Raw genomic sequence first — 14,533 nt, 5'->3', positions numbered from 1 at the left:
AAAATCCATAAAATATTTTGTTTTCATTTTCAGCTGGCTTTAATATACAAACAAAATATTATCCTTCTTGTATGATATTGATAAAGTTTAGCTAATAAGTTATAATAGAAAAGCAATTGCTGTAAGTCTCTTGGGTCTCAGTTTCTTTAAAAGCCTTTCCTGCCTCACACACTACTCTTCCGCATCTCGATTTGAACAGGACCTTCCTTTAAACTCTGAGAATCCTGTTTTTTCCCTTCATGGCATTAGCGTAATTTACAATTAATATATTTACCTGTGTTTTTATGATTGCATATATTTCTACCTCATTAGTCTATAAACTCCATGAGGACCCCTGTCTTTGCCTCACCCAGTACCAACAAGAATGCCTAGCATACTGTAGGCACTTAATTAAATGGATGAATGGATAAATGGATAGATGGATGAGTGAATGAATAGCGAAAATGACAGTGATATTTAGTAACTTTTTCTATTTTCCCAAGTTAGATTTTCTATAGTCCTCCTTTCTTTTGCTCAAATATCTAAAAGTATGCCATAATTTTAGCAAAATTTGGGGAACAATGTTAGGTCAAAAGTAGTACGTGTATGCACATTTGTTATTAGTAGGACCCCCAAAAGAAATGTGAATGCCAGATCTCCAACTTCTTGATTTAAAAATGTAATCCAGGCCCGGCGCAAAGGCTCACGCCTGTAATCCCAGCACTTTGGGTGGATCCTTCGAGGTCAGGAGTTCGAGACCAGCCTGGCCAACATGGTGAACTCGTCTCTACTAAAAATTCAAAAAAAAAGAAAAAGAAAAATTAGCTGGGAGTGGTGGTGGGCGCCTGTAGTCCCAGCTACTCAGGAGGCTGAGGCAGTAGAACCACTGGAACCAGGGAGGCAGAGGTTGCAGTGAGCCGTGATTGCACCACTGCACTCCAGCCTGGGCAACAGAGCCAGACTGTTTCAAAAAGAAAAAATGTAATCCAATGTAGTATTTACATCTAGTGCCAATGGGTACAGTGCACACTGTGCTACATGCTGTGTTTCATTAAGCAGCCTAATCTGGTGTGTTAATGAGAGATGTATTTAACTATCAGCTATAATATTCCATGTCATTTTCCAAGGAACACATCTTACAGCAGGTTTTTCACAAGCTATATTGAAATGCTCACCTGTTGCAGAAGCTCTATAAGATGCTGCGCATTCAGCGGGAAATAACCGAAGACATAGCACCTCTGGCAGGCTTGTTTCTCAGCGTCATGGAGAGAGCGCACCCAGTCTGAAGGCGCATCTGCTCCTCTCTGCGCTACATTGTGGATTAAGAAAATACAGTGTATAATCTCATATTCTCATTTCACCAAATATAAATAGTACATGGCAATCATATGTGCTCGGTTTTCATTTTTAAGGGTGGAGATTTTTGAAAATGGTGTCGTGGACCAGACTCCACAATTGGCGATTTTGTAGAGGTCAAAGGTATAGCACTATTAAAGTAGGGATAAAGAGTGTGCAGACGTGTGTGTAAGATAATGAGCAGAAAAGGGAGTGGCAAGGTGCAGAGATCTCTGCAAGCAATGGATTGGGGAAATTGAAGGCTCTAAAGCCACGGTCTCTATTCCTACACCCAGCTTTCCGTCTTCAGTTACTATCGCCCAAGATCAAAGCCACCCGGGTTTTCTGATCGCCGCAACTGCGGCTCCAGGTGCTGACTGCACAGCCACTGCGGCACTGTCCGCAGCTGCGCGCCGGGCTCAGACGGCATTATTTACGGTACAGAATACTCGCCCGCGCGACGGTATTTACGGTAACGGGGACCAGCCTGGGCGGCAGTATTTACGGTAACGAAAGCCAGCTGTATTTACGGTAGCGAGGGCTGGACTGGCGGAGGCATTTACGGTAACGGGGGCCGGGCTCGCGGAGGCCCGTCGGTTCTGCCCGCTCTGGGCGTTATCAAGTGATCTCCAGCCAAGGCGGCCGCCACCCCTCGCACCCAGCAGAAAATGCAAAATGGCCCTCTGGGGCAGTGAGGGGCTGTGGCCCTCGGCCCCGGCCTGCCGCACCCCCTTCCCGCAGCTGGCTGACCGCAGCGCCGAACAGGGTCCGGGTGCAGCCCCCTCCCGCCCCTCCGCAGGGGCGCCGGCCTGAACTGGGCGCGGGAACCAGGCCGCCCTCGGCGCCCAGCCCGCCGTAGTCCCGCGCGCCGCCCCCGCTGTGCCGCGCCCACATGGGTCTGTGCTACAGTCTGCGGCCGCTGCTTTTCGGGGGCCCAGGGGACGACCCCTGCGCGGCCTCGGAGCCGCCGGTGGAGGACGCGCAGCCCGCCCCGGCCCCGGCCCTGGCCCCAGTCCGGGCGGCCGCAAAGGACACGGCCCGGACCCCGCTCCCTCGGGTCGGCGAAGGGAGCCCGGCATGCGCTCGGCCCAAAGCAGACAAGCCGAAGGAGAAGCGGCAGCGCACCGAGCAGCTGAGCGCCGAGGAGCGCGAGGCGGTCAAGGAGGCGAGGAAAGTGAGCCGGGGCATCGACCGCATGCTGCGCGAGCAGAAGCGCGACCTGCAGCAGACGCATCGGCTCCTGCTGCTCGGTAGGTCCCGGCCGCGAGGTCGGCTGACGCCCCGGGGACAGCGCGCCGGGCCCGCGGGGGCGGCGGGCACCGGGGAGCGGCGGCCGGAGGGGCTCTTGAATCCAGGTACTGGACCCGGAGGGGCGGCGGGCGCGGACGGGCTACAGAGCGTTTAAACTGTGGGTGGAATGGTTCCCCTGACCTAGCCGGGAGGACACTACGGGCTGATTCTGCATCTCCCAGTGCCTTGAGCTTACTGCCGCTCGCTCGCTCTAATTAATGAGCCTCTCTGGGAAGTCTCCCCCTCCATTGATCACCTTCCACAGGGTCTAATCCCCGGGGATGTCAACCCTAGCCTCTCACTTCCTGCTACACGAGGAGGCTAGCAGTTTGTTTTAAGAACACAGATGAAAGGAGATTTATAAGGCCTTTTAGCTTGACCGCAAAGCTTTTATTCCAATCACAGTGTTGTGGGTGGGTGTGACCTGCTGCCTTTTGAGAAAGAACTTGAGCTGCACTTGCATTTTACTGTGGAAGCTCAACCCCGGCTCTGGGAGGTTTGCTCCGCTTGAGAACCAGCGGTACGAAAGGGTGGCGGGCCCCAGGGTGCTCGATGTGTAACTGCGTGCAGGAGGGCGGGCTTAGAATCCCAGCGTTTTCAAGGAACCAAATACTTGCTCTCCTAGTAGTATGTTTCAGAGCTTAGCTATAGCAAGTACGTGTGCTCCTGCAACAATTAGAAAACATGGTTCTATGCACTCTACCGTAGAATGAAAAAAAAAAATCACGATTTCCTGATACTACTTGTTGCCTTTTAAATTTTAAGACAAAATAATAATAATTGGGCTTTTGATCGCAATTTTGTGAGATGTAAGGAAGAATAGTTCAGGTCTGTGCTCTCTGCTATGCATGGGAGAAGGAGCTATTCCATGACTTTAGCAAGATGCCTGCTTAAAAATGAATGCAACTTTCATTTAAGATCTAGAATACAATAAATATTGAGTTTGAGAGGACTTGTCCACTGCAAGAATGAATAATTTAAAACAACATAAACCTAGCTGTTGTATCCTGGTGAAATATCTAATTTCTAATTTCTAAAGCAAAGGGAAATGTTTCTGAAGAAACAACAACAACAACAAAGAACAGTAAATACGCAGGTTATCTCAACAGGGACGCGGGCTGAGCAGTAGCAGAGCTCTCCCCTCCAGTGCTCACCTCCATAAATCGCAGAGCACACGTTTCCAGAGGTCTGAGGATACAGAAGTGTAACTTTAGAATTTCATACCTTGTTAAACCGTTGTTGGTGTGTGAGGGTAAAATAAATCTTCAGATATGCAAGTATTCAAAGTATACCCTCATCCACATATTTTTCTGGAAGGAAACTTAAAAAAAAAAATAGAGACATAGCGGTGGCTCATGCCTGTAATCCCAGCACTTTGAGAAGCTGGGGCTGGTGGATCACTTGATCTCAGGAGTTCAAGACCAGCCTGGGTAACATAGTAAAACCCCATCTCTACAAAAAAATACGAAAATTAGCCAGGTGGTGCGCTGGAGACCCTGTCTCAAAAATAAATAAATAAATAAATAAAAGAATAGAAACAAGTCTCACCATGTTGGCCAGGCTGATCTCAAACTCCTGGCCTCAAGTGATCCACCCCCGTCAGCATCCTAAAGTGCTGGGATTACAGGCATGAGCCACCATGCTCTACCTGGAAAGATATTAATTGGAAATTACTTCAGCCAAAATTTTTTAAATGCATCAAATTAAAATAATTCAAAAAGGGGAGAATTTTTTTAAAGGGGGGAGAGAATTGTCATCTCAAGAAACTAACAATAAGACACATAGGATCAGGAGTTGTGACAATATAGTGTTGTTTTGATGTGATTATACAGTTGAACATAATTTTAAAATAAAAGGATATGAGAAGCAGAAAATGCTTTACATATAATAAAAATTATTAGACTATGAACCTGTGAAAAACAAATGTGATGAGATATGGTCTGAAGAATAAGATGGTGAGCTCTAAAGAGTCAGCTTCTTGTAACACATTTGAAAGTACTCTTTGAAGACATCATCTCATAGCCTCATAGAGTTTATATATCAGCATCATATCTAAAATAAAATCAAATGACTCACTTTTCAGGGGGAGTGTATTGTATCCTCCACCCAGCGATATCTACACTAAAACGCATACTGTTAGATGGGGTTGACATTGTTTATCAATTTTATATAGATTTGAGTTAAACACACAAAGCTTCTTGATTTTATTAGGCTTTAAAATGGTTTTAGCTGGAAATTTTTGAGTCAGAAATATGACTTATTGACCATTAATATCCTCAGATAATTACTTATGCTGCCATTGTGTTTAACAGCCATTTATTCTTGCTCACTGACCACATTCATTTGTTTATTCTGGAAATGTGCACTGAAAGCTGGGCGTTGGATTCAGAGACCTCAGACCCAGGGAAGGTGCACTCGCTCCAGCAGTGTCTTTTTTTTTTTTTTTAATCCCAGCACTTTAGGATGCTGAGGTGGGCAGATCACTTGAGGCCAGGAGTTCAAGACCAGCCTGGGCAACATAGTGAGCCTATGTCTCTATTTTTTTTTTTTAGACAGGATCTCACTTTGTCACCCAGTCAGGAGTGCAGTGGTGTGATCGTGGCTCACTGCAGCCTGGACCTCCCCAGCTCAAGCAATCTTCCTGCCTCAGCCCCAAAGTAGCTGGGACTACGGGTACATGCTACCACGGCCGACTAACTTTTGCATTTTATATAGAGATGGGGTTTCACCATGTTACCCACGCTGGTCTTGGACTTCTGAGATCAAGTGATCCACCCGTCTTGGCCCACAGTGCTGGGATTACAGGTGTGAGCCATTGTGTCCAGTCAAGTGCCCTTTATCACTCCATGCCTGCTAGTGTGAGGTGAGTCCTGTCTCCCATCATGATGAGTCCTCAGGAAGACCTTCCCAGAGTCCTCTAGTGGAAATAAAGGATGAACTCCCTGTGTCCTGTGAATTCTTTGTGCTCCTCTCATGGAGCACTGGGGTACATCGCTCCATAGGTGTCTTGGTGCTCTGTCTCCCCCATGGGGTCAATCCTGATGACTCAGCTTTCTTTCCTGCACAGGACGTAGCACCCCACACAATCCTCTGGCAACAGCACAAGAATCTGGGATCCACTGTGACTATGAGGAGATATGGTCCCGTTTTAATTTTTAGGTGGAGCATGGTTGAAGCATGCCATGGCTGGATTTTAAGCAGGTGCAGAGGTGGGATGGAACTTTCCAGTTAGAAGGCAGTGGTCAAGACAAGGAATCATGGGGTCCAAACTAGAGCAGTGTGGTATAGTAGGAGTGGGGAACTCGTGGGCTTGGGGAGCAGGTCAGATGACTGGGTACGGAGGGTAGGTAATGAGAGGAATTCTCAGATAACTCCCATGGTCTTGAGCATGAGGTATGTGTTAGTCAGCTTGCTTACCTACCAAAATACGACAGGCTGAATGACCAAAAACAGACGTTTATTTTCTCACAATTCTGGAGGTTGGAAGTCTAAGATCAAGGTGCAAGGTGCCAGCAGGGTTGGTTTCTGGTGAGGGCTCCCTTCCTGGCTTGCAGACGGCCACCTTCTCACAGTATCCTCACATGGCCTTTCCTCTGTGTGCACACAAAAAGAGGAAGAGATCTCCAGTGTCTCTTCCTCTTCTTACAAGGACACTGTGGGATTAGGGCCCCACCTTATGGCCTCATCTTACCTTAATTACCTACTTAAAGGCCCTATGTCCAAATACAGTCATATGCGGGGTTAGGGCTTCAACATATGAATTCAGGGGGATGGGAAGCACAATTCAGTCCATTACAAGGGCTAAGGCAGGGAGTGCATGCCCTGTTTAAAAGGGACAGCTGCATCCTAGCTTCATCCCACTGTTGCCTTGTGAGAACACAGGCCCAAAGTTGCCAGGTCTTCGGAATTTCTGAAACCTACCTATTTTTAAGCATTTGCTCAAATTAATAAAATGTAATCTGCATGGCTAATACAGTCATGGGCTGCTAGCTCTTACCGCTGATCTGACCTAGGTCACACAGACTTTTCTGCAGGCTGTGCACTAGGCTTTAGGGGCTCACGCACATGAGAGACCATTGGCAGGGGACCTGGGTCTACACCAATTAAAAGCATACTTGATGTGAATTGGTGTGAATCAAAATATTTAATCTGCCAAATGAACACATACAGCAAACAAAGCTGTGTTAACCATTCTTCAGGTGAATTTTTCTGCTGTTCATGGAGTTGTAACAGAGTGAATGCCGTTGATTTTTCTTTGTCTTTCATTGACTATGTTCACTACCTTCCTATTGGGGAAGGGTTATCACGTTCCACTCAACTACTCTTTTAATATGATTCTTTTCCTGGATTGTTATTCGAATTTTAAATCCTCAACTGTAGATAGGATTTGTGTTTTTTACTTTTTTAAATTATTTCTTGTTATAGTTTGTGTATTTGCTATTTCTCTGTCTGGAATACATCTTTCAAGAAGGAAGCAATCTCTTTGGGACATTTGCTGGTTTCTTTTGTATCAGAATGCTGGCATGATTTTAATCTGTGTCTTTAGTTACTGTCAGAGGAAGTGCCTGGTGCACACATGCTCAGACACGCGTGCACACACACACACACACACACACACACACAGAGACACACAGGGAAAAGAAAAAAAAACAGAAGGAATATTCTTCACTCTGGGGTTTTGATAACTTTTTTCCCAAGTAAATGTCTTTCTTAATTAATGCAGAAGTGACCAAGAAAAGACAATAGTTTTGGAGTTGTGCAGTAGCCTTGGGCACGTCCTTATTAACTTGCTGTCTTCGTTTTTTGCCACAGTCTCCTGTGGCACCGTGGCTTTCAAAGTCAGAAGAAATCCCAATACTCTGGCTATTCCTTATGTTTCTGAACTCACAAAAGCATAACACATCCTGGCCGAGCGCGGTGGCTCATGCCTGTAATCCCAGCACTTTGGGAGGCCGAGGCGGGTGGATCACGAGGTCAGGAGATCGAGACCATCCTGGCTAACATGGTGAAACCCCGTCTCTACTAAAAATACAAAAAAAATTAGCCAGGCACCTGTAGTCCCAGCTACCTGGTAGGCTGAGGCAGGAGAATGACGTGAACCCGGAAGGCAGAGCTTGCAATGAGCCGAGATCGTGCCACTGCACTTCAGCTTGGGAGACTGAGCAAGACTCCGTCTCAAAAAAAAAAAAAACACGCATAACACATCCTTACAGCCTTAAAGAGAATGCAGTGATGTTGTTGCATTTAAGTCAAAACTTTTATGTGGTATAACTTGTTATAGACTGTTATAGCAATGATACTAAAATTTTATAGGCTGGAAACTGCCGTTGTTTACATGAAGCCTGATTTCATCCCAGGGGTTTATCTCGTTCTTTCACCTGGCAAAACACTGGAAGTTCAGAACACTCTGTCAAAAATGCTCTCTTGGACTTGTCAACCCTCTTGTGTTTATTCACATGATTAATACTGGCCCTGAAAGCAGGTAGTTGTGTCACTGGAATATATGACCATTTTATGAACACTTCCTTCAAAATTTGGGGACATCCTACTACCCACTAAAAGATGCGGAGGGGCGTGTGTGATGGTTAGAGCACAGCACTGGAGTCAGACCTTGTCCGAGGCCCTTAGCACCCCCATCGTCCAGTTGCACAAACTTAAGTACACCCCCCAGAGCTTCAGTTTCCATCTCAATGATAATCCTAATCCCATTGGCTTATTGAGAGGAGTAAATGAAATTAATTGAAATAATGTATATAAATTCACATAATGAGATCACACATCCTAGCAAAGGGCATCCAGCCCCAGGTGCACACAGCCCTCTGTGACTGAGCCAGGATCAAGCCCAGGCAGGCTGGCTTCGCCAAACAACATTAGCCAGTGACTGTGAGGCCAGCTGGAGGCAGCTGCAACAGTCCAGTTAAGAGATGTGAGGAGGCCGGGCACGGTGGCGCACGCCTGTAATCCCAGCGCTTTGGGAGGCTGAGGTGGGCAGGTCACCTGAGGTCAGGAGTTCGAGACCAGCCTGGCCAACATGGTGAAACCCCATCTCTACTAAAAATACAAAAATTAGCTGGTTACCAGCTAACTTTTAATTAGCTGGTGGTGGGTGCCTATAATCCCAGCTTCTCAGGAGGCTAAGGTGGGAGTATCACTTGAACCCGGGAGGCGGAGTTTATAGTGGGTTGAGATCGTGCCATTGCACTCCAGCCTGGGGGAGAGAGCAAGACTCAGTCTCAGAAAAAAAAAAAAAAAAGAGAGAGAGATGAGGAGGCGACCTCATTCAGATGCGGTGACAATGACAGGAAGGGGCAGACATGTCTGTGGGTGTGGGCAAAATGGAATCCAGGGAACCTGGTGACTGATGAGATGGAGGGAAAGAAGAGCATCTGGGTGAAGAAATGTCACTGAACCCTTCAGTAAAATGGCAAGGACATTCTCCGAGTAAGGAATTTAAGAGGAAGAGGCAGTTGGAGGGAGAAGAGAACAGTCAGCTCCAGTCTAGATGTGTTGAGACTGAAGGGCCTTGGGTGTCCAGCGGGCAGTGGCTGCAGAGCAGCTGGGCATTTGCCTTGGGTCTCAGAGAGGCTGCAGAGCCAGAGATGGATGTGTCACCCAGAGTCATTAGTGCACTGGCCAGGTTGGACATGCCACCTGGGGACCACACGCCACCCGGAGAGGACACGTCACCTGGGGAGGACGTGCAGAGTGAGAAGGGAAGGGAGAAGGGCCCAGGATAGGAGGCCATGGGACTCCAGCCTTTCAAAAAGGGCTGGAGGAAGAAGAGTATGAAGAATGACAGAGGGCTGGGAGCAGCCAAGAAAGGAAGAGGTTTCTGGAGGAAGGCAGTGACCAGCAGTGTCACTTGGGAGCTCAGAGATAAAGAGGGCTGAGGCCGGGCGCGGTGGCTCATGCCTGTAATTCCAGCACTTTGGGAGGCCGAGGCGGGTGGATCATGAGGTCAAGAGATCAAGACCATCCTGGCCAACATGGTAAAGCCTCGTCTCTACTAAAAATGCAAAAATTAGCTGGGTGTGGTGGTGCACGCCTGTGATCCTAGCTACTTGGGAGGCTGAGGCAGGAGAATCACTTGAACCCAGGAGGCAGAGGTTGCAGTGAGCCAAGATTGCGCCACTACACTCCAGCCTGGGAGACAGAACAAGACTCCGTCTCAAAAATAAATAAATAAATAAATAAAGGCAGTGTGCAGGTTCATGGCCTGGCGGGTGCAGGAGGCTTCAGACTGGAAGGGACAGGAAGACACTGAAGCAGTGAGGGTGGCTGCTCTTGGGAGGACCTTGCTGCTGGAGGACAAAACAGGTGTGCCCACTCCTGCACCCTGTGCCATCCAGGAAACAGCCGGGGTGATGACGGATGAGACTGGAATGGTGGGTGCTCCTGGGGATGAAGAGAAGAGGACAGGAGAGGAATTGTCGATCTTTGTTTGACCCTGGCTGTGCATCCGCTTTCTAAACACTCAGGTGCCTGGACTCAACCTCAGCTCCTCCAGCATAAGTGACTTTCCCTGCTGATAGTGTCAGACTAGTGTGTCATTTAGAGGGAAATTCTTTAATGGCAAGCAGGTTTTTCAGTTGAGTTGAGACCAAGATACCTAGCTAATTCAGGTATCTAGCTAATTTAATTTGTCTATGAAAAGTTTCCAAAGATTAGCATTTTCAAAGATAAGACCTAACTCCAAGGGCCTAAAATCACCTCATGATATTGAAAGTGATAATCAGAAGATCTCCAAAACCCCACTGCGTAAATCCGAATAAGGAGCCCTAGATGATTATTTCTCACCTCACAGCACCCAGGATAATTTACTTTGAGTCTACATTTATATATTTTTAATTTTGTTTATTTATTTACTTAGAGACAGAGTCTCTCTCTGTTGCCTAGGCCGGAGCAGTAGTACCATCTTGGCTCACTGCAACCTCCACCTCCCGGGTTCAAGCGATTCTCTTGCCTCAGCCTCCCAAGTAGCTAGGACCACAGGCACCCACCACCACACCCGGCTAATTTTTTTTTTTAATTTTTGTATTTTTAGTAGAGACAGGGTTTTACCATGTTGGACAGGCTGGTCTCAAACTCCTGACCTCTGGTGATCCATCTGCCTCAGACTCCCAAAGTGCTGGGATTACAGGCATGAGCCACCGTGCCCAGCCGGGTCTAAATTTATTAATACTTAGTTGTTGGGTTTTTTCGTTTTTTTTTTTGTTGGCTTTAAGCTGAAACCAACCCTTTTACTGAAAAACAGAAAATTACCTTCTATCAGCTAAAGCAGTGACTCTAAGTGTGTTTAGGGGTCAAGTGAAAACTGTTCCCTGTTGTTTCAGAATTCCCTTGCTAGGGATGGACAGACAGCGCACAGAGGACTTTTAGGGCAGGGAAAACCGCTCCGTATGATACCATAAGAGTGGACAGTGTCACCACATACTTGTCCAATCCACAAAATGTACAACGCCAGGAGGGAACCCTAGTGTAGCCCTTCCAGCCCTGTGGACTGGGTGACAGTGATGCATCAGGGTAGCTTCATGGATTGCAGCACTCTGTGAGGGATGTTGCTGGGGGGGAGGCTGTGCCTGTCGGGGCAGGGAGTACATAGCAGCTGTATTCTGTACCATCCTCTCAATTTTGCTGTGAACCTAAAACTGCTCTAAATAATAGGCGTTTTGTTTTAGTCACTTACTAAGAAAAGAAGTCAGTAAAGGATTTTGTCCTTGAATTAGGATCCCAAGAGGAGGAGCTGGTGGAGAAGAAGAGGACACCACAGTGGCCATAGCAGAAGGGTCTAGGGTTCTTCTAATGAGCCCGTTTAAGGGCCATAAGCTGATGGCCCTACTCCTAAAAAGCCCAGGTCAGTTAACCGCAGCAGGAAAGATAGCCCATTATTGAAAGCTGTGGTTTATGAATAAAAAAGCATCATTTAAAGACTTTTCCAACTGCAGTTCTGGGGTTAAATTATTCTCAGCAAATAAAGTCCTCTAGACATGCATTGAAGTGTTAGCACCTGACAGGAGGGGCACACACACACTGCTCCTGCAGGCCGCTTGGCTTGGCTTGGCCCTGTGTCCCATCCTGTAAGGCTGCCCTAGCTCTGCCTCATCAGGAGGAATCACAGGATTGTTGCCCAGCTGTTATCAGGTGTTACACCAAATGCCACTGAAGGCGCGAGTTAGGGAAGCCACCCATCAAAATCTTCAAGGGTTAGACAACTCTCTTCAACCCTTCCTGCTGTTATTTCATTTGCCGATCTGGGAAGATGTTATTTAGTGAGAGGCAGGTCAACCTGCCGACTGATGGAGGATCGAGGAAGACAGTAAACACACTGTGGCATCTGCTTTCTCTAATCCTAGCAGAAGAGCCTTGGAGAAGATGTAGGTTGCATCACTGTGCTTTGGATTAATGCTCACTTGGTGTGTTCTTCTGTAGTTGAAAAGTGAATTTTCTTTCTGAGTAAGTGAACTCCTCCCAGGAAAAGCATAAGAAGAGAATATTTTGACATAAACAGAAAAATAAGGTGCAATGATACCCATACTTTGAGTCACAAGGGAGAAGGTCACTTTATTCATTGAATCCCTTATATTACTCACCAGCTGCAAACATTTGCATCTCTGCAAGGGCCTGCTCTGTGCCAGGTGCTTCTCTGGGCGATGTGGAGATCCCACAAGGCAGAGAGCACAGCCTCAGCCCTGGAAAAGTTCACTGTGTTGTTGAAGAGAAAGGACAAGAACCTAAGAGAAAAATACCAGTCTGAGCCTGCACATGCTCGGAGATAAATGGCAGCAGTGTGGGTCAAGAACATGAGTCCCGGGATTCATGTGGAACCTCTCAGTAACATGATGGGCATCCCCCTTCCTTAGGATATTTTATGAGTGGGGAGGTACAGAGGAGGTAGGAATTTGATTGTTTAATGTTAATGCTTGCACACAAATGCATAATGCTGGCCAGGCGCAGTGGCTGACACCTGTAATCCTAACGCTTTGAGAGGCCGAGGTGGGTGGATCGCTTGAGGTCAGGAGTTCGAGACCATCCTGGCCAACATGGTGAAACCCCATCTCTACTAAAAATACAAAAATTAGCCAGACGTTGTGGCGGGTACCTATAATCCCAGCTACTCGGGAGGCTGAGGCAGGAGGTTGCAATGAGCCAAGAGTGCGCCATTGCACTCCAGCCTGGGTGACAGAGCAAGAATCTCAAAAAAAAAAAAAAAAAAAAAAAAGCATAATGCTGTTATTGATCCTGGGTGCAAACTATGAGCAGAAGCAGCTGTGAAATCTGCTCCAAGTTTGCACCTGGCAGCTGGTTTCCTGTACATCAAAGAGCTGCTGAAAGAACCCAGAAGCACCCACAGCTCCCAGAATGTAGCAGCAACCTGGAGTGTTTACCTAATGGAACTGATGCTTCAAGAAGATGAAGAAAGTTTGAGCAATAGTGTGCAGTGTTATCAAACGGGAAGGAGACTGCTCCTTTTATCTCCAGCCATCAAAGTGCTCCACAAGTCAATATTAGGAGCTGCATTTTATAGATTGCACCATCATGGGAAGCTGGAGATTGTAAATCGGCATGAAGAAAACAAAATGAAACGTTTATCCTTTTTTTCCCCAAGAAATCCACTCATTAGAGAATCACTGAAAGGAAGGTGGATAAAAAGCCACAAAAGGGAACCTTTAACTTGGCTGCAGAGCAGCATTTGTGTTTTACAGGCACTTCGGGAGCATCTAGAGAGCGTGATTTGGAGTCTGCTGGCCAGGAGGCCACAGGAGAAACACAGGTCAGCCCCAGAATCATGGAGCACACATTTGCCTCGACCCCAGCTGTATTTTCTTTTCTGGGAAAATATCAGCCACTGGAATTAGGCCAGACACAGAAATCTGTAGATACAAAGCTCGCCAGCAGAGCAAGACTCAGAATGCAAGAGTGGCCCCAGGGAGGAATCAGGACCGAGCAAGAGGCGAGTGCTGATCCCAGAGCCGGCCTCCTTCTTCCCTGTCACCCTCAGAGGGTGGTGTAAATGAACCAGAAGCCCGCAGCTGTCCTGGTGAGGAAGCCCAGAACAAGGCCCAAGCCAGCATACCCCAGAGAGTTAGACTGCGCCACACATCAATCAGCTGTTTGATTTGTAGAGCAACTTGTCTATTGAGAAGGACGTCAGTGCTGTGTTACAGGCTACTATTTGTTTATTCAGTAGCAATTACTGACATTCAGTAGCACATCTACCACATTCCAGGTTCTGTCAGGCTTCGGTCTACAAACTGAAGCTGTCTCAGGAGCTGTTCTGTGTGCTCAGGAGCTTATGACCTTGTGCAGGAGACAAAGGCATCAACCAGCCATTGCAGCACAGTATAAAATACATCCATGCAGGCACAGAAGACGGTGGGAGCAGCTCTCGCCCCAGTGAGAAGGGAGGCAGGACTGAGGAGGAGGGCAGCAGCTTCCAAGAACCTTCCCACTTAAAAAAAAAAAAAAAAAAAAATAGCCCGGTGCGGTGGCTCACTCCTGCAATCCCAACACTTTGGGAGGCTGAGGCGGGTGGATCACATGAGATCAGGAGTTCCAGACCAGCCTGGCCAGCATGGCAAAACCCCATCTCTACTAAAATTACAAAAATTAGATGGGCATGGTGGCATGAGCCTGTAATCCCAGCTACTCGGGAAGCTGAGGCAGGAGAATGACTTGAACCCGGGAACCGGAGGTTTCAGTGAGCCGAGATTGCGCCACTGCACTCCAGCCTGGGTGACAGAGCAAGACTCAGTCTCAAAAACAAAACAAGCAAAACCGTATTTGTAGAGTATAGTTCTGTTCTTAAAATCGACAAGTTTGCGAAACCCCTCATTTTGAGAGGCTCATTGGAAAAAAGCAGGTGCCACGCGGAGCAAATGAAAAACAAAACGCTCTGTGCATAGTTTTATCGAAACTCCTGCATCTGCTT

At 47.3% G+C, this 14,533-nt stretch overlaps 1 protein-coding gene across 1 annotated transcript in view; it reads left to right on the top strand.

Moving 5' to 3' along the window:
• The first annotated feature begins 1,642 nt into the window (after nucleotides 1-1,642).
• Nucleotides 1,643-14,533, top strand: part of GNAL (G protein subunit alpha L) — a 195,084-nt gene continuing 182,193 nt past the window's right edge. The window contains exon 1 of the mRNA XM_032152827.2: nucleotides 1,643-2,564. Within this exon, the coding sequence (XP_032008718.1) occupies nucleotides 2,207-2,564 (358 nt within the window). The 5' untranslated portion in view covers nucleotides 1,643-2,206. The remainder of the gene's footprint in view (nucleotides 2,565-14,533) is intronic.

The sequence above is a fragment of the Hylobates moloch genome, unplaced genomic scaffold (genome assembly GCF_009828535.3).
Source record: "Hylobates moloch isolate HMO894 unplaced genomic scaffold, HMol_V3 SCAFFOLD_5, whole genome shotgun sequence".
NCBI lineage: Eukaryota > Metazoa > Chordata > Mammalia > Primates > Hylobatidae > Hylobates > Hylobates moloch.
Note: the sequence above shows the minus strand (reverse complement) of the source record. Positions and strands in the feature narration are given on the sequence as shown.